General features: G+C 42.0%; 1 protein-coding gene across 1 annotated transcript in view; it reads left to right on the top strand.

Moving 5' to 3' along the window:
* Positions 1-18,624, top strand: part of LOC117973000 (transmembrane protein 131-like) — a 72,660-nt gene that overhangs the window by 51,189 nt on the left and 2,847 nt on the right. The window contains exons 21-37 of the mRNA XM_059030385.1: positions 549-624; positions 727-841; positions 1,666-1,804; positions 2,148-2,257; positions 2,503-2,569; positions 3,272-3,423; positions 3,804-3,946; positions 5,163-5,349; positions 5,954-6,139; positions 7,814-7,972; positions 11,064-11,650; positions 12,185-12,354; positions 13,376-13,509; positions 13,910-14,037; positions 16,152-16,304; positions 17,220-17,373; positions 18,313-18,434. Coding sequence (XP_058886368.1) covers positions 549-624; positions 727-841; positions 1,666-1,804; positions 2,148-2,257; positions 2,503-2,569; positions 3,272-3,423; positions 3,804-3,946; positions 5,163-5,349; positions 5,954-6,139; positions 7,814-7,972; positions 11,064-11,650; positions 12,185-12,354; positions 13,376-13,509; positions 13,910-14,037; positions 16,152-16,304; positions 17,220-17,373; positions 18,313-18,434 — 2,782 coding nt within the window. The remainder of the gene's footprint in view (positions 1-548; positions 625-726; positions 842-1,665; positions 1,805-2,147; positions 2,258-2,502; positions 2,570-3,271; positions 3,424-3,803; positions 3,947-5,162; positions 5,350-5,953; positions 6,140-7,813; positions 7,973-11,063; positions 11,651-12,184; positions 12,355-13,375; positions 13,510-13,909; positions 14,038-16,151; positions 16,305-17,219; positions 17,374-18,312; positions 18,435-18,624) is intronic.

The raw sequence follows: 18,624 nt of genomic DNA on the forward strand, positions 1-18,624 counted from the left end.
CAATATTTTGCTTCAGGTTGCCCTTCTGTCTTGTATTACATCATATTTAATGAGTTAATAAACTTCCAGCCATGTAATTATTATTATTATTATTATTATTATTATTATTATTATTATTATTATTATTATTATTATTATTATTATTATTATTATTATTATTATATTTTTTTTCTGTTCTGCAGCATTATCAACCCTAGAGCTTTAGAGAAGATTTCAGGCAGTTGAGAGCATGAGAGTGCGTTGTCAGATTGTGTGTGCTTTTCTTTATTTAAAAGTGGTTTCTGTAAAGTGGTATTGTTTATGTATTGGTTATGCTGCATTAGTAGTGACTTCAATATAATGCATACTGTATGTTTTGTAGGTTTGAAATTGTTGTTGAAAAAAGTTATTGAAATTTTGGTTATTGAAATAAGGATTATTTTCAAATATCGAGTCGATAATTGGATCGACTGGTAAAAGTGATAATCGCTCATCACTAGCAGTTACAGATTTGTTTGTACAAAACCGTACCTCTTAAACAATACATTCTTTTTCCTTTTGCTTTTCAGGTAGCAAATATTTATTTTGATGCTAGATTACAATGTGGAGATCACTGTTATGCTGGATTACCTTTTTTATCTAAAGGTCAGTAAAGGAATTGGCTTTTTTTCTTTTGTTTTGTTTTTTCCTGTGTGTGTTGAGTGCTGTGCCTGTCAAATAAATAAACCGTGAACTGTCTTATTCCAGGAGAATCGAAACCGCATGGGCTGGTGATGCAACAAGATCTGTGGGATGCAGACATGGACTTGCACCAGACTTTTCACAAGAGGTGGAGAGAATTGAAAGAGAACTCGGGGCACGAGTAAGTCTAATCTGTGCTTTATTAGAAGAGTCCCATAAAGAAACTCGGAAGAAGTTGCGGTCAGTGTTGGGGAAGTTACTTTTAAAAAGTAAGCCGTTACCACTGACTTGAGCTCAATTGTAACTTGTTATGAGTAACTTATTGCTTCGAGAAAAATGTAACGACAGTAGTTACTGTTACAAATAACAGTTTGTAAGAGCAGTTTATAGGAGGCTGTGTGGTCCAGTGGTTAAAGAAAAGGGCTTGTAACCAGGAGGTCCCGGGTTCAAATCCCACCTCAGCCACTGACTCATTGTGTGACCCTGAGCAAGTCACTTAACCTCCTTGTGCTCCGTCTTTCGGGTGAGACGTAATTGTAAGTGACTCTGCAGCTGATGCATAGTTCACACACCCTAGCATCTGTAAGTCGCCTTGGATAATAAAATAGTTACTTCTCAGGCACAGTTTGCACTGTACGGAGATACTGGTCAGGCTGCAGCTCAGTGTTTGCAGATCCAGTAATCAAACCCTTCACTCCCTCCTCAATATAAAAAGCTTGAACTGTTGAAGCCTTTTGGATTTCCATGTTATTCATTAGCCTTATTTAAAAATAAATAAATAAAAATGTATCTAAAAGTAGCTACAGTTACAAGCTACTGAAACTGTAATCAGAAACCAGTAGTGTGTTACAGGATATGTAGTGTGTTACAGTACATGTAGTGTGTTACTCAACACTGGCTGCTGTGTATGCTGTAAATAAGTAGCTGTCTGAAGTTTTACTTGCTTACAAATGTGTGAGTTTCTTGAAACAGTCAGTCATTTTTGTGTTGCATTTCACCCCTCAGGGCTCATGCTGTGTTTGAGGTGGATACAGATCTTCAGAAGAATGTGGATGCCAGAGTTACAGCACAGATGATCTGGCCCTCAATAATCAACACTCCACGTCAAATCATGTTCCCTCTTACAAACACAAACAGCTCTTCTGTGAGTGCCTCCTTCTCTCTGCTGTTCAGTGGAATTCAGAATTCAGTGGCTCCTGTGATGCTCTAGCAGTGTCGTACATTCCAGAAGGCTAACCTCTGTGGTACAGCTAAAGAGTCTTTAAACTGAAGAAGCACAGCAAGTGTGCGGCGTGCAGTGTAACAAATGTGCACATTCCAGAAATGCTGTAATGGCTTCTCATCTCCACCCGTCTGGTGGGGAGCAGCCCAGTCCCCTCCCATGCAGTGTATTAAAACCACAGCTGAACTCAGAACATGTGGTTACAATGTGTGCATGCTGCTTCGAGTTCCACCTGTGAAAATAACCCTTTGAAAATGTGTTTCAGGGGGAAGAAGTTGTTCTCTCAAACCCAGCGGACGTTCCTGTGTTTGTCCAGGTCCTTCCTTTATCCTTGTATCCCAGCCCTTCAGCTGTTGCAGAGCAATTAGCACAGCGGTTAGTTATTAAAGCACTTTATCATTCATTTACAGAGATTTCAGTGTGAACCCGTGTCCTTACGGAAAGATTAAAACAGCTGTAGGTTATTGTTAGTGTTTCTTGCAGAATGAATTGTGTTTTGAATTTATAAACAGAGACTGAGAGATTGCAGGTTTTCTGATATGATCAGATTTTAGCTAAATGAAAACCATAGGAATTCTGTTCTATTCTGTTGTATTTATTTGGACTTTTCTGATTTGTAGGCTCAATCTGGGGAAGTTTACAAACTTGGATACAAAGACATTGGAGTTCCAGGTTCATAGAAACCAGGTAAGAAAGATGCATGGTTGTGTTTGTTATGTGATATCTCTGTAAAATATACCTGTTGAATGTTAAGAGCTGATTCTCTGATGGGTTTAAATCTTGAAAGTGGATAACAAGCCAGACCTGAATCCTCTCTAATGAATTACTAAAGATAAGAGTTTTAATGAGAACTACATCATTATCACATGACAGCTACACCTCCTAAAGATAGGAGTTTAATGAGAACTACATCATTATCACATGACAGCTACACCTCCTAAAGATAGGAGTTTAATGAGAACTACATCATTATCACATGACAGATACACCTCTAAAGATAGGAGTTTAATGAGAACTACATCATTATCACATGACAGCTACACCTCTAAAGATAGGAGTTTAATGAGAACTACATCATTATCACATGACAGCTACACCTCCTAAAGATAGGAGTTTAATGAGAACTACATCATTATCACATGACAGATACACCTCTAAAGATAGGAGTTTAATGAGAACTACATCATTATCACATGACAGATACACCTCTAAAAATAGGAGTTTAATGAGAACTACATCATTATCACATGACAGCTACACCTCATAAAGTGGCTGCTACTTTATTCCCGAGGTGAGATTTGCCCAAGTTATTAATATTATCTGTGATATTAGTGGTACTGCTAAAAAAAACTATTTGTATAAAACAAACTATTCTATTGTATTTTCCAGACGTCCTCAGTTAAAAGTAGCAGTGGGTTTGTGGAGGGACCTTCGCGTCCCTCTGTTTACAACATGATCCTTCAGCCTGGGGAAATGAAATCCTTCACAGTAAAGTTTACTCCACTCCACAACAAGACTGTCTCCGCCTTCATTATTGTAAGGTAAATATCTGCGCTGTTTCTGCAGCATTGTTATTTTCAACCGAGTATTACGGCATTGTTCTTTTCAACTTAAAATGCAACCCCCTCATTCGACTTAAAATGCAACCCCCTCATTCGACTTAAAATGCTGCCCGCCCCCCCCCCCCCCCCCCCCCCGGTTCAATGAGTAGTCTTACCCCCCCCCCCCCCCCCGCCAGTTCAAGGAGTAGTTTTACACCCCTGGTTCAATGAGTAGTCTTACTTAGAGGTGTATTGTGTCATGTGTATAGAGGTGTATTGTAACAATGTGTATAGTATTACAGTGGTTCCTTATTGGTCTTTTGGTGAGCTTCCTTGCATCACACTGTACATTTACATTGATTTTGTGTCTGTCCCCCAAGGAACAATCTGACAGTGCTGGACTCTGTAGTTGTTCGAGGGCAGGGAACCACAGAGAGCCTGAAGGTTGCTGGCAAGCCCCCTGGCTCTGGGAGTTACCTACGGTTTAAAATGACAGAGTCTTTGCTGAAAGACTGTTCTGATAGTAAGTATTACATGTTGTGGAAATTGGGGTCTGGTAAAGCTGCTGTAAAGGGAGCTCACACATGATATGGGTGTGTTTCTGTTTGCACTGCATATGCACTGTCCAGTACATACTGCACCCGGAAGACAGGAAAGTCTCCATATGGGTGTATTTGTCCTTAAGAAATGTAAGTGCTATAATAATAACACAAGGTAGAAATATTTTTGTACAGTACAGTTATTGCATGCTAGTTATCTTACAGTTCAGTGAATTGATATTATTACTAGAATAACCTCTCTATGGGCAGATTTTAAACAGAATACAAAGAGCCAAGCTGTTAATATTCCCTCAGAAAACACAAAGAGCCATGCTGTTGATATTCCCTCAGAAAACACAAAGAGCCATGCTGTTGATATTCCCACAGAAAACACGCTCCCAATGCCAAGAGGTTCTCTTAGAGGTAGAAATCTCTAATTCTATACAGTGATACTCACAGCTCCATTAGAAGATGCGGTGTAGAGCAGCCCTTTAGAAGATGCGGTGTAGAGCAGCCCATTAGAAGATGCGGTGTAGAGCAGCCCTTTAGAAGATGCGGTGTAGAGCAGCCCATTAGAAGATGCGGTGTAGAGCAGCCCATTAGAAGATGAGGTGTAGAGCAGCCCATTAGAAGATGAGGTGTAGAGCAGCCCATTAGAAGATGCGGTGTAGAGCAGCCCATTAGAAGATGAGGTGTAGAGCAGCCCATTAGAAGATGCGGTGTAGAGCAGCCCATTAGAAGATGCGGTGTAGAGCAGCCCATTAGACGATGAGGTGTAGAGCAGCCCATTAGAAGATGAGGTGTAGAGCAGCCCATTAGAAGATGCGGTGTAGAGCAGCCCATTAGAAGATGCGGTGTAGAGCAGCCCATTAGAAGATGCGGTGTAGAGCAGCCCATTAGAAGATGCGGTGTAGAGCAGCCCATTAGAAGATGCGGTGTAGAGCAGCCCATTAGAAGATGAGGTGTAGAGCAGCCCATTAGAAGATGAGGTGTAGAGCAGCCCATTAGAAGATGAGGTGTAGAGCAGCCCATTAGAAGATGAGGTGTAGAGCAGCCCATTAGAAGATGAGGTGTAGAGCAGCCCATTAGAAGATGGATGGAGCTTCTCTGGTGCTGGTTGAACGGGTCCCAGGATCTGCTACTGTTACCTGTCTGCGCTCTCAGGAAGAATAACCTACATGTGTTTGTTTTTATTCTTAGAAGTCAAATCAAAGGAGCCAAACTTTACACTAAGAAGAACATTCAAAGTTGAAAACACAGGCCAACTTCCAGTTTTTATCAAATCACCAGAAATTAGTGGATCCGCATGTGAGGGATACGGATTTAAAGTTGTCAACTGTCAAGAATTTGCACTTAAACCAAATGCTTCAAGAGACATCATCATAATGTAAGTGATTCATTCTTTATTGTGTGTGTGGAGGGGGGGGGGGGGGGTTGAATTGAAAAAAAAACAAACAAGATAATGAAGGGCAATCTATACATTGTGTCTTTACATTTGAATATGCAGTCACAATTTCAATGTTGTTTTGATCTACCTCTCCCATGTGTGTCATTATAGATACACACTGCATGGTATTATACTAATGTGACATGCAAAGTCCAAAGTTTGACTCACCTGTTCCAGGATAGCAGAAGCTGTGGAGCATATGATCCTCACTCAACTGTAATACCCAAGCACAGTGTTACTAATATAATACTGCCTGCAGCTGAGAGAACATTCTCAGAAGAGCAGAGTATTGGGGTTTGAAAAGACTGAGGAATGTTAGAACAGCCGCAAGCAATGATATAATGCTGCCCTATTATGACATTAAAGCAAGTTGCCCATAGCGTTCCCCATTCTGAGGGCAATTCAAAGACTTCTTACAATATCTTTGTCTTGGTAAATTTAACTTGATAGTGTTTTCATCCAGTACAGTAAAGCTGCTTGAGGTAACATGCATTTGTGTGTGTGTTAAATAATGCACATGGTCAGTACGTTTTCTTTTCTCCAGGTTTACACCAGATTTCACTGCTTCAAGAATCCTTCGTGAACTGAAGCTCGTTACAGCAGGAGGCTCTGAGTTTGTGTTTGTTCTGAACGCATCACTTCCTTATCACATGCTGGCTGCATGTGCTGAAGCCCTGCCCAGGCCGAGCTGGGAGCTCAACGTGTACATAATCATCTCCCTGGTGATGAGGTACGGAGCTGGGCAAAGGCCTCTGCGTGTACATAATCATCTCCCTGGTAATGAGGTACGGAGTTGGGCAAAGGCCTCCGCGTGTACATGATCATCTCCCTGGTAATGAGGTACGGAGCTGGGCAAAGGCCTCCACGTGTACATGATCATCTCCCTGGTAATGAGGTACGGAGCTGGGCAAAGGCCTCCATGTGTACATAATCATCTCCTTGGTAATGAGGTACGGAGCTGGGCAAAGGCCTCCACGTGTACATAATCATCTCCCTGGTAATGAGGTACGGAGCTGGGCAAAGGCCTCCACGTGTACATAATCATCTCCCTGGTAATGAGGTACGGAGCTGGGCAAAGGCCTCCACGTGTACATAATCATCTCCCTGGTAATGAGGTACGGAGCTGGGCAAAGGCCTCCACGTGTACATAATCATCTCCCTGGTAATGAGGTACGGAGCTGGGCAAAGGCCTCCACGTGTACATGATCATCTCCCTGGTAATGAGGTACGGAGCTGGGCAAAGGCCTCCACGTGTACATGATCATCTCCCTGGTAATGAGGTACGGAGCTGGGCAAAGGCCTCCACGTGTACATAATCATCTCCCTGGTAATGAGGTACGGAGCTGGGCAAAGGCCTCCACGTGTACATAATCATCTCCCTGGTAATGAGGTACGGAGCTGGGCAAAGGCCTCCGCGTGTACATAATCATCTCCCTGGTAATGAGGTACGGAGCTGGGCAAAGGCCTCCGCGTGTACATAATCATCTCCCTGGTAATGAGGTACGGAGCTGGGCAAAGGCCTCCACGTGTACATAATCATCTCCCTGGTAATGAGGTACGGAGCTGGGCAAAGGCCTCCGCGTGTACATAATCATCTCCCTGGTAATGAGGTACGGAGCTGGGCAAAGGCCTCCGCGTGTACATAATCATCTCCCTGGTAATGAGGTACGGAGCTGGGCAAAGGCCTCCACGTGTACATAATCATCTCCCTGGTAATGAGGTACGGAGCTGGGCAAAGGCCTCCACGTGTACATAATCATCTCCCTGGTAATGAGGTACGGAGCTGGGCAAAGGCCTCCATGTGTACATAATCATCTCCCTGGTAATGAGGTACGGAGCTGGGCAAAGGCCTCTGCGTGTACATGATCATCTCCCTGGTAATGAGGTACGGAGCTGGGCAAAGGCCTCTGCGTGTACATAATCATCTCCCTGGTAATGAGGTACGGAGCTGGGCAAAGGCCTCCACGTGTACATGATCATCTCCCTGGTAATGAGGTACGGAGCTGGGCAAAGGCCTCCATGTGTACATAATCATCTCCCTGGTAATGAGGTACGGAGCTGGGCAAAGGCCTCCACGTGTACATGATCATCTCCCTGGTAATGAGGTACGGAGCTGGGCAAAGGCCTCCACGTGTACATAATCATCTCCCTGGTAATGAGGTACGGAGCTGGGCAAAGGCCTCCATGTGTACATAATCATCTCCCTGGTAATGAGGTACGGAGCTGGGCAAAGGCTGGTCTGGACTCTTACCTTCAATTAACATTGAAGTGCGTTGTCTTGTTTTGCTTGTTTTGGATTATGCCAAACTTCAGGTTTAAACATAATAAATAAATGAGCTCCACAAAGAATTCATATTGAGTGACTCTGTTGAATACATATCATTTTTTTTTTTTCAATTTGCAGTTCCATGTTCCTTTTAGTGATTGCAACAGCCTACTTAGAAGCACAAGGAATATGGGAGCCGTTTAAGAGACGTCTGTCTGTTGAAGCATCCAACCCTCCTTTTGATTTGGGGAGGCCATTTGATCTCAGGAGAATCGTAGGAATTTCATCCGATGGAAAGTAAGTTTATCACAGCCAATCAAACAGTCATTGGCAACAGCCAGCCAATCAAACAACAGTCATTGGCAACAGCCAGCCAATCAAACAACAGTCATTGGCAACAGGCAACCAAACAAGTCATTAGCAACAGCCAATCAAACAGTCATTAGCAACAGCCTACCATTCCTTTGTTGAAATGCTGAACATACAGCACAGGATTCAAGAATGTGTGCAAGTTATACAACATGTTGCCCTGACAGAATTGTTAATGTAACTGAAATCACATTCTACAGAGAGAAAAAAAAAAAAAAAAGTTTATCCACATACCGGAGCTTAAATATTTTAACATTGAACAACATGCCAGAAAGGTAGAGCACAGAAAGCCTGGCACTTTCAAGTGTGTGTTGTCATCAATAGTATTTTAGATATTTATCACTGATTGTGCTTTGTGCTTGGTGTGGGTGTGACCGATCACTACTGGTTTAGATTCAGTTTGTAGCGATCACTTCTAGTTTAGATTCTTTTAAAGACTTACTTTTTTAGAAAGGCGTTTTTATGATTGTTTTATTTCCTTATGCTTTTTTATGTATAATCTTTTGATTTTTTGCTGTACTATTAATTGAAGCGCTCTGAGATGATTGATTGTTTTTAAGGGCGCGATACAAAATTAAAGTTTTTTTTTATTATTAGAGTCACTTTGTAGCGATCGCTTCTAGTTTAGATTCACTTTGTAGCGATCGCTTCTAGTTTAGATTCACTTTGTAGCGATCGCTTCTAGTTTAGATTCACTTTGTAGCGATCGCTTCTAGTTTAGATTCACTACTTCAATTCAATACTTCTACTTGGACGGTTTTTGTTTATTCAATTCAATTCAATTCAAACCTTTATTTAACCAGGTAAAGACATTGAGAACAAGTTCTCATTTAAAATGCCGACCTGTTCAAGAGGTAACATAAATACAACAAACAACAATACATAGACAGTTGTAGACATTACAGCAATACGAAATAAAAAATAAATAAAATAAAAAATTAAATTAAATCAGTGTCTGCTCTGACAAGCACATGAAACAGGGAAAAGAGCTTCAAGTCTAGAAAAGAAAGCACCCTCTGAGATAAAACCAGGGAGTTTAAGCCTTGATTGTAATTCATTCCAAACGTGAGCAGCTGCATATTGGAATGAGTTATCTCCAACAGCAGTAAAAACACGAGAGACAATTAAACTAATCAAATTGCTGAATCGAAGGTTGTAAGAGGAGACCGATATAGTCAACAATTCACTTAAATAGAGGGGTGATTTCCCGATTAGTGTTTTATAAATGAGTCTGTACCAATGACATAGCCGACGTTGTTGAAGTGAGGGCCAGCCCACCAAAGTGCAGAGATCACAGTGATGAGAGCGATAGGGAGCACCAGTGACAAATCTTACTGCAGAGTGATATAAAGCAGCAAGCTTCCTAAGGGCAATATTAGAAGCATCTTTATAAATGACATCTCCATAATCTAAAATGGGTAGTACACACATCTGTACCAATAAGTACTTAGCTGGCCATGTGAAGCATGATTTATTTCGGTAAAGAAAGTCAAGTCTAGCTCGAACTTTCGATTGTAGTTTAACGATATGTGGTTCAAAGAAGACTATGCGGCGATTTGATTCAAACATTCAAAATCCTAAAAGGTATAGACAATGTCGTCCCAGGGGACTTCTTTGACCTGAAAAAAGAAACAAGGACCAGGGGTCACAAATGGAGATTAGATAAAGGGGCATTCAGAACAGAAAATAGGAGGCGCTTTTTTACACAGAGAATTGTGAGGGTCCCGAACCAACTCCCCAGTAATGTTGTTGAAGCTGAAACCCTGGGATCCTTCAAGAAGCTGCTTGATGAGATTCTGGGATCAATAAGCTACTACCAAACGAACAAGATGGGCTGAATGGCCTCCTCTCGTTTGTAAACTTTATGTTCTTATGTTCTTAAAAGTAAGCGCACTATCTAGCCAAATACCCAGATATTTATAAACTTCCACTTGCTCAAGGTCAACCTTACAAAAGGTACCAATTTTGCAGCCTTGCTCAAGAACTGCAGGATTGGTAACATTTGCACATTACCACGGCTGCATTTTATTAACAGTAATAGCGGCTGGTTGAATATGTGTTCGGTGTTTGATACATTTCTTACTTGCAATAGAAAAACGAAGGAAAACACAAAAGTCAGAAAGTGCAAAGTGACAAAGTTACACAGAGTCCCTTTGGATCATTTTTAGTTAGTAATTATAGTTTTATCTTGAAGTTAATGTTTTTGGTACTGTAAACATTTTAAACGGCACACAATTATGCTGAGGTTGGAAGTAAATAGTAACGTGAAACATTTACAGTGCAGACTATTTTGTATTATTTATAATGACTTTTCCCAACAGAAGGTGTATATGAGTGTTTCCAGAGATTCCTAAATACTACCTTTTTAATTCTTTGCATCCAAAAATAATTAAGTTTTAAGAATGAAGCCTGCTGTTTGGTTTTCTGTCTCAGCAAAAGTGGTACCATTCAGTGAGCGAAAATTGTAAAGGGTACTTTACCTGAAACCTCCCGACAGAAGGGGTACAGTTTCAAAAAACGGTTGAAAACCCCTGAGCTAAATGATTCTAACAAGAAGAATGATAGTTTTATGGTGCAATGTTAGAATTTAGTTAGGATTTTTCACGGAAAGGGTGGTGAACCATTGGAACAGGCTGCCGGACAGAGTTGTTGAAGCAGAGACTATCGGATCCTTCAAGAATAGACTGGATGCTGTCATGAGCAATCCTGTATAACCACCTCTGTTACCACAAGACCTTTAGCTAGCCTGGAGGAAGGGCATGCGTTTAGCCACATATTCCCCGAGGGTTTATTTCTCCTGCTAACCTGATTAGGGGGTTTTGTTGTTACTCTCCTGAGTGCTAACGGACCATGCTGGCACCAGAGCGAGCGAGCGAGCACAGGTGGGCCGAATGTGTCATTTTCTCGTTCTTGAATTTCTTCTGCTCTTATGACTGAGTTCATACATGCAAGCTGCTCTTAAGCAAGTCCTAGTCCTGTTTTTAAATGCATGGATGCATTTTCCCTTTGTGTTTTGTAGCTTGAATGAATATGGAGCCTCGAACCCCAGCTCGAGAGCAGTGTGTGGAGCAGGCGGGGGGGGGGCCTCCAGGTCCAGTGCCGGGACCCACAGGCAGTGCAGCACACAGGCCCCCCTGCACAGCAACAGAAACCCTGGGGACTGTGAAGCTCTCAAATCAAAGACCAGCTCCAGTAATGTCAGCAAGACATCTATGCAAGCAGCCTCAACACAGTCTGCCAGCAGTAAAGCAGGCAGCCCTGCTTCAGAGACAAATCCAGTCCAGTATCAGAATACAAACAGAAAGCATCGGACTGCCAGGCAGCAGCACCAAGCACAGCAGCAGCAGCAGCAGCAGCTTCAGCAACCGGCTCCCAGCCTCCCAGAGCAGCAGCAGCAGCTGCAGCAACCAGCAGCGCCTGAACAGCAAGAAAGCTCTCCAAAACCCCCGTCAGCACAGCCAGAGAGCAGCACAGTCAAGTACAGTTTTGAGGACTCTGATTACAGCAGCCTCCTGGAAGCCATGGACAAAGACCTGGAGCGGCCCGAGTCACCACCATCCCCCGTGTTCCAAGAACAGCCCTCGTCTCCAGCAGCACAGAGTAAAGGTACAGTGACTTCACCCTGGCTTCTTTTAATGTTGTACAAGTCAGCCATTCTGAGATTGGATTGGCATTGTTTTAACCGCTTTTCCATTCCACTAGTCAATTTATTCTGTGCTTCCCCTCGTAAACCGCTGTATTCTATGATTCTCTTAATCAGGTTCCTTTACAGGTGGTGTCCCGTGATTTATGAACGGTTTCAGTGCCTCATTGTTTTTAACCTCAGGCTATATAAATGGTGCAATCTTTAATACAATTCCATTTTACAACCCATTTGATCTTCTGACATACACTAGATTATGTAGCGGGTATGCTTTTGGTTTTGTTCCCATTCCTAGTTTACAATGGGGTTCGTTTTCACAGTATGGTTATTAAAGCATCTGGCAATTCATTGGTGGATTTAGTAGTTCAAGAACATAAAGCTGTGAGTTAAGTGATCGAAGGAATACGTTGTATTGTTAGAAACAAGAAGCCGTTAAACAGTAAGTGATACAGCTGGCCCCTTGATTTCTAAATCTTGTTGTATTTGACACTTAAAAGGAAAACTTCAGCGTAAAACGAAGGCTCAGAAAAAACGTGAAGAAAAGGAGAGAACAACAAAGGCAGGGCCGCAGGAAGACGAATTAAAAGAGACGCTGGCAGATAATGACGACAGCTCTTCAACCACCACGGAAACATCGAACCCGGATGCAGAAACAAGTGGAAAAGAGGTTACAAGAGCTTTTCTTTTTGTTAGGTTTTTCTTTCCAAATTGTAAAACCTTTGTTCTGGTACCCAGTGGAGGAATGAACATGCCACTAGCAATACCATCACATGTACATCTTCCTGATCAACTAGCAATACCATCACATGTACAAATTCCTGATCAACTAGCAATACCATCACATGTACAACTTCCTGAACATGCCACTAGCAATACCATCACATGTACAACTTCCTGAACATGCCACTAGCAATACCATCACATGTACAACTTCCTGAACATGCCACTAGCAACACCATCACATGTACAACTTCCTGATCAGCTAGCAATACCATCACATGTACAACTTCCTGATCAACTAGCAATACCATCACATGTACAACTTCCTGATCAGCTAGCAAAACCATCACATGTACAACTTCCTGAACATGCCACTAGCAATACCATCACATGTACAACTTCCTGATCAGCTAGCAAAACCATCACATGTACAACTTCCTGAACATGCCACTAGCAATACCATCACATATACAACTTCCTGATCAGCTAGCAAAACCATCACATGTACAACTTCCTGAACATGCCACTAGCAATACCATCACATGTACAACTTCCTGATCAGCTAGCAATACCATCACATGTACAACTTCCTGAACATGCCACTAGCAATACCATCACATATACAACTTCCTGATCAACTAGCAATACCATCACATGTACAACTTCCTGATCAACTAGCAATACCATCACATGTACAACTTCCTGACTAATTATGTGCCAACTTTTACATTGGTTTACTTTTGCCCAAAATGTTGACCTGCCATTTCATTAAAGTATGAAGTGTGCCGTGGTTTAATCTGGTAGCTCCTCCTCTTATCAGCAGTGATTTACATTGCGGCTCTGTGTTGCACGTGTGGTTTGCTTATCCAGGTGCAGCTTTACAAATAAAATGGATGCCTTTTTTAATCCAAGTCTGTTGCCTGCATGATCGGTGGATGAACTCATCTTGGCTGTTTCACTTTCAACAGGAGCCCGAGAAAAAGAAAGTGAGACCGTCCACTTTTAATAAAGAAAGAGAAGACAATCATCTATTTCACATCAAACTCCAAAACAAGAAACTAGGCAATACAAAGAAGGAAAACCAAACCGATGCCAAATCCAGGTAATTGATTCCTATTATTATTATTATTATTATTATTATTATTATTATTATTATTATTATTATTATTATTATTTGTTTATTATTATTTGTTTATTTTAACAGACGCCTTTATCCAAGGCGACTTAGAAACTAGGGTGTATAAACTATGCATCAGCTGCAAAGTCACTTACAAACATCTCACCTGAAAGACGGAGCACAAGGAGGTTCAGTGACTTGCTCAGGGTTGCAGGGTCAGTCAGTGAGCGAGCCGGGATTTGAACTGGGGACCTCCTGGTTACAAGCTCTTTTCTTTAACCCCTGGACCGCACAGCCTCCTGTATATCATTAGCATATCCTTTTGTTTTTCTACAATGCTGATAAGCTGTCTGATTGCCCATGTGTTCCATTATTTACTTCATAGTTGTTTGGAGTTGCCATATACAACCCCCCTGGAAAACAAGCAGCGCAAGAGCTTCACCTTGAAAACCTTGATGCAGCAGCCACCGCGAGCAGGGGGCCCCAAAACGAGACATCTACACAAACAAAGAGGTGCTTATTGTACAACCGATCTAGAATGAACGCTGCATAGCTTGAGCAGGTTACAATTCAGTGAAAAGAAACAGGACAAGACAGAGATAGAAGTACTTTATACAAATGCTCGGCCACTTGTGACTTTAATCCACTCTATAGGTTTGCAAACTACAGTGAAAGAAAAAAAAAAGAATACATGTATAGGATGCTTTGGAATTGGCATATCTGTAAAAACATTGCATTGGATTTGATTTCATTTAGAAGACAGGCAGGGCTGGCCTTGGGCTGTGTGGGGCCCTAGGCGGTGATGATTCAGTGCAGGGTCCAGAACATCACATGAATGCTACAGTAGCAACCGCTTCTTAAAGTGAGTATATATAGATGCATCATGTAATCATATGCACCTACATATACTAACGTTAAGGTACGGTAAATAATAGTCATGATATTCAAATGTAAATAATACTTGTTTCAGTTTGTTAGACTTCATCATTTTATATAATTCACAGCTTCAAAGCACTCAGAATTCCAGTGTACTTCAAACATATCGCATATTTGTTTCTAAAATGCCCCTGCCCCAATAGGCCTATTGAAAAGTACTGTAATGCCCGCCTAGAAGTGGTTTCTGACAGGTCGAGGGCGAGAATAACCAGGCAACAATAAATAATAATAACAAAACAATCCCTCTTTGACACTCGACACTCTGTGTGCAATGCCACTTTTCACAATTTCTTTTTTTTTTTTTTTTACAAATGAACCCCTTGGCATTATCAAATCCCTTTTTTCACTTGACGTTCAAAATTCCGTAAGAAAATAAATGACATTTAACAGAGAAGTGTATGGTGCTGCAAGCAGGCAATAGAAATGTGCATTATAAATATCATATGGGAGATACTGAAATTGAAGAAGGAATCTATGAAAAAGATCTAGGAGTTTATGTTGACTCAGAAATGTCTTCATCTAGACAATGTGGGGAAGCTATAAAAAAAACCCAACAAGATGCGGATATGTAGTGAAAATTGTTGAATTTAAATCAAGGGAAGTAATGTTAAAACTTTACAATGCATTAGTAACACCTCATCTAGAATATTGTGTTCAGTTCTGGTCACCTCGTTACAAAAAGGATATTGCTGCTCTAGAAAGAGTGCAAAGAAGAGCGACCAGAATTATCACGGGTTTAAAAGGCATGTTGTATGCAGACAAGCTAAAATAATTGATCTATTCAGTCTTGAATAAAGAAGTCTACGCGGTGTTATTATTATTATTATTATTATTATTTATTTCTTAGCAGATGCCCTTATCCAGGGCGACTTACAATCGCAAGCAAATACAAATACATTCAAGTGTTACAATATAAGTCATACAATAAGAACAAGAAATACAATAATTCTCAAGTGTGACAAACCACAATTCAATAATACAGCAGATAATAGTGAAAGTTACATCAGGATATGATTAAATAGTGATAGTTACATCAGGATATGATTAAGTACAAAATACTACAGATTAAACACTTGGCAGATTACAATATTCTGAGGTACAGGATTAAATGCAGTAAAATAGGGGGCAGATAAGAGCAAAATAAAGCATATTTAAATGAAGGGTGATAGTGTCCCAGGATACAACAGAGGAGTTCTACAGGTGCTGTTTGTAGAGGTGAGTCTTAAGGAGGCGCCGGAATGTGGTCAGGGACTGGGCAGTCCTGACATCTGATTCAAGCATTCAAAATCCTAAAAGGCATAGACAATGTCGACCCAGGGGACTTTTTTGACCTGAAAAAAGAAACAAGGACCAGGAGTCACAAATGGAGATTAGATAAAGGGGCATTCAGAACAGAAAATAGGAGGCACTTTGTTACACAGAGAATTGTGAGGGTCTGGAACCAACTCTCCAGTAATGTTGTTGAAGCTGACACCCTGGGATCCTTCAAGAAGCTGCTTGATGAGATTCTGAGATCAATAAGCTACTAACAAACAAACGAGCAAGATGGGCGGGTCATGTGAGTAGTCAAGACCCAATGAGAAACGCTCATCATCGATGGTTGCTAAGGAATAAGTAAAACAATTAAAAAGTAATTTAATGTTGCTGGCACTGTATATACTCTAAAACAGTTGCACGTTTATTCTTTCCAGCCTCCTGTGGAAAGCTTGAAGATTGCAGACCAACTGTGAAATTCCTTTCTAACGGTTGTGTTCAGGAGCTGGGAAACAGCAGCAGCTCCGAGGGGGAAAAGGACTCTCCTCCACCGGAATGGGATTTCGTTCCGCTTCATGAGGCCGGCAGCTGTAAGTACAAGCTGAGCCGTGACGGGGTCCGTGTGCAGAGCAGGAATGTGCACAAGGATTGCCCAATGGCGGCCATGAAAAATGAAATTAATGAAGCTCATATTTCCAGGCATGGGCCAAAAGCAGGCTTTATTAACCCTTAGCGGTCCATTTATTCAGCGCGTCTCAAGCGCGTCGGGTCCAATTTATTTTCGCACGCAGTTTATTTTCGACGCGCTGTTTAAAAGTATTTTTTTCACAGTAAAACAGGTTTAAAACTCACTGCATATCAACAGGACACTCAGTACTGCATCTCCAGCCCCGCCCCACCCCTTGTTCACTGTATTTTTCACATACCTCTTCATAGTCGTGCATACCGATAAATCATCTCCTGATCACTTGTTTTATCACCAAACTCCTCAATAATGTGATCCAAGTCATTATTTTATTACTATAACATCTCAAAAAGCTCTGCAAATGTCTGTGATATTCTTTGAGCGCTGGATGCAGAAGCAGCTATCTTGTTTGTTTATGTCCGTGTTATCTATGTGGTGCCGGGGCTATCTGTATTCATGAGATACGCCCCTTTCATTTAATTTTTTTTTTTGCTTCGCTCGGCTCCTATCGGTCTCACTCGGCCATTGAATGGTTTTCTCGGCTTTTTTCGGAGAAAAAACGACTAGAGACCTGTTTTTTACGTCATTTTGATGATGTCGGACAGGGAACGACATTGGACCGGAAAGGGAAAACTGCAATGTCGGACCAGGTCTGACATAGGACCGCAAAGGGTTAAACCCATTGCTGATGAATGTGTTGGTGCTGTCTTATGGAAATGTACAGAATGTATATGTTTATATCCATTAGATGCCTGTCTAGGGAGGAGAAGTTGACACACAGCTGCATGTATGTGTGTTTGCTTGTTTCTTTTTTTTAAAGCCACAGACAGCCTTCACCAGATCTCCATGCAGACCATGAATGCCGATGCTTTTCTAAAAAGGCCCGTTTCCTCCATGTCGGGAACTTCATCCCCACCCCCGCCAACATTGACCTTCTCCCGTGGCTCCTACAGCAGCATTGTCAATGCCAGCAGGTGAGCATGTCTCTCTGTGCCCTCAGTGTCATGTGATCAAAGGCCCCCGTCAGAAGACTGGGGTGTGTCTGTGTCATGTGATCAAGGGTGCGTGTGTCATGTGATCAAGGGGGCGTGTCTCTGTGGCCTGTGTCATGTGATCAAGGGGGCGTGTCTCTGTATCTTGTGTCAGTGAGTGTCATGTTATCAAGGGGGTGTGTCTCTCTGCTGTGTCAGCGAGTGTCATGTGATCACGGGGATGTGTCTCTGTGCCCTAAGGGGCGTGTCTCTGTATCCTGTGTCAGTGAGTGTCATGTGATCAAGGGGGCGTGTCTCTGTGCCCTGTCTACAGCAACGCCATGTATAAAGGTCAGTGTTTTCCTCAGTGAAACCTGCTTGGGTTTGTGATGACACAGCACTTGTAACATGTATCTATTATCTGTTATTGCACAGTTTAGGCTTGTCGGATTAATACAACCCCCCAATAAATGAGATTAATTTCAGTTTTGAGTAGGGCTGATTTTAGCAGCTCCCACAAAGGTATAGAAACCAAAGGTGATATCCAGGATCCCTTGACAGCAGGGGCATTGACAAGAGCGCTCGTGACGCGTTTCAAATGCAAACTGCACCGCGGGAGAGATCCGCTCGTCAGGAGTGCTGAGCTGTAAAGTTTGAATGGTTTTACTCCAAAGCCGATCTAAAAGTCAGCTGTGGAACCCCCCCCCCCCCCCCCAGTGTAAACACTCCCGTGGTCATCTGTTACGTGGAGCATCCAATAAAAATGCACAAATCTGATTTAACCCGTCCCATCTCAGGAGCGCTTAATGATACTTCATGTCTTCCTCAACTAATTTCTCCCTTTTCATAATCGGATGCACCTTCCCCCTTGAACTATGTCACCAGGGGTGATTTATTATAAATATTAGGGTTATTTTTTATTATTATTTTCCTGTCTTGCAGTGAGAATTCTGTGAAGAAGCCAAATGGAACCAAACCCAAGTTAACAAAATCTACTTCTTTGCCGGGCAAAAACGGGAACCCGACCTTTGCAGCTGTAGCTGCTGGTTATGACAAGAGTCCAGGTAACACACTGTGCTGTGAGTCTCTAAAGAGTGCAGGTAACACACTGTGCTGTGAGTCTCTAAAGAGTGCAGGTAACACACTGTGCTGTGAGTCTCTAAAGAGTGCAGGTAACACACTGTGCTGTGAGTCTCTAAAGAGTGCAGGTAACACACTGTGCTGCGAGTCTCTAAAGAGTGCAGGTAACACACT

The sequence above is a fragment of the Acipenser ruthenus genome, chromosome 9 (genome assembly GCF_902713425.1).
Source record: "Acipenser ruthenus chromosome 9, fAciRut3.2 maternal haplotype, whole genome shotgun sequence".
Classification (NCBI taxonomy): Eukaryota; Metazoa; Chordata; class Actinopteri; order Acipenseriformes; family Acipenseridae; genus Acipenser; species Acipenser ruthenus.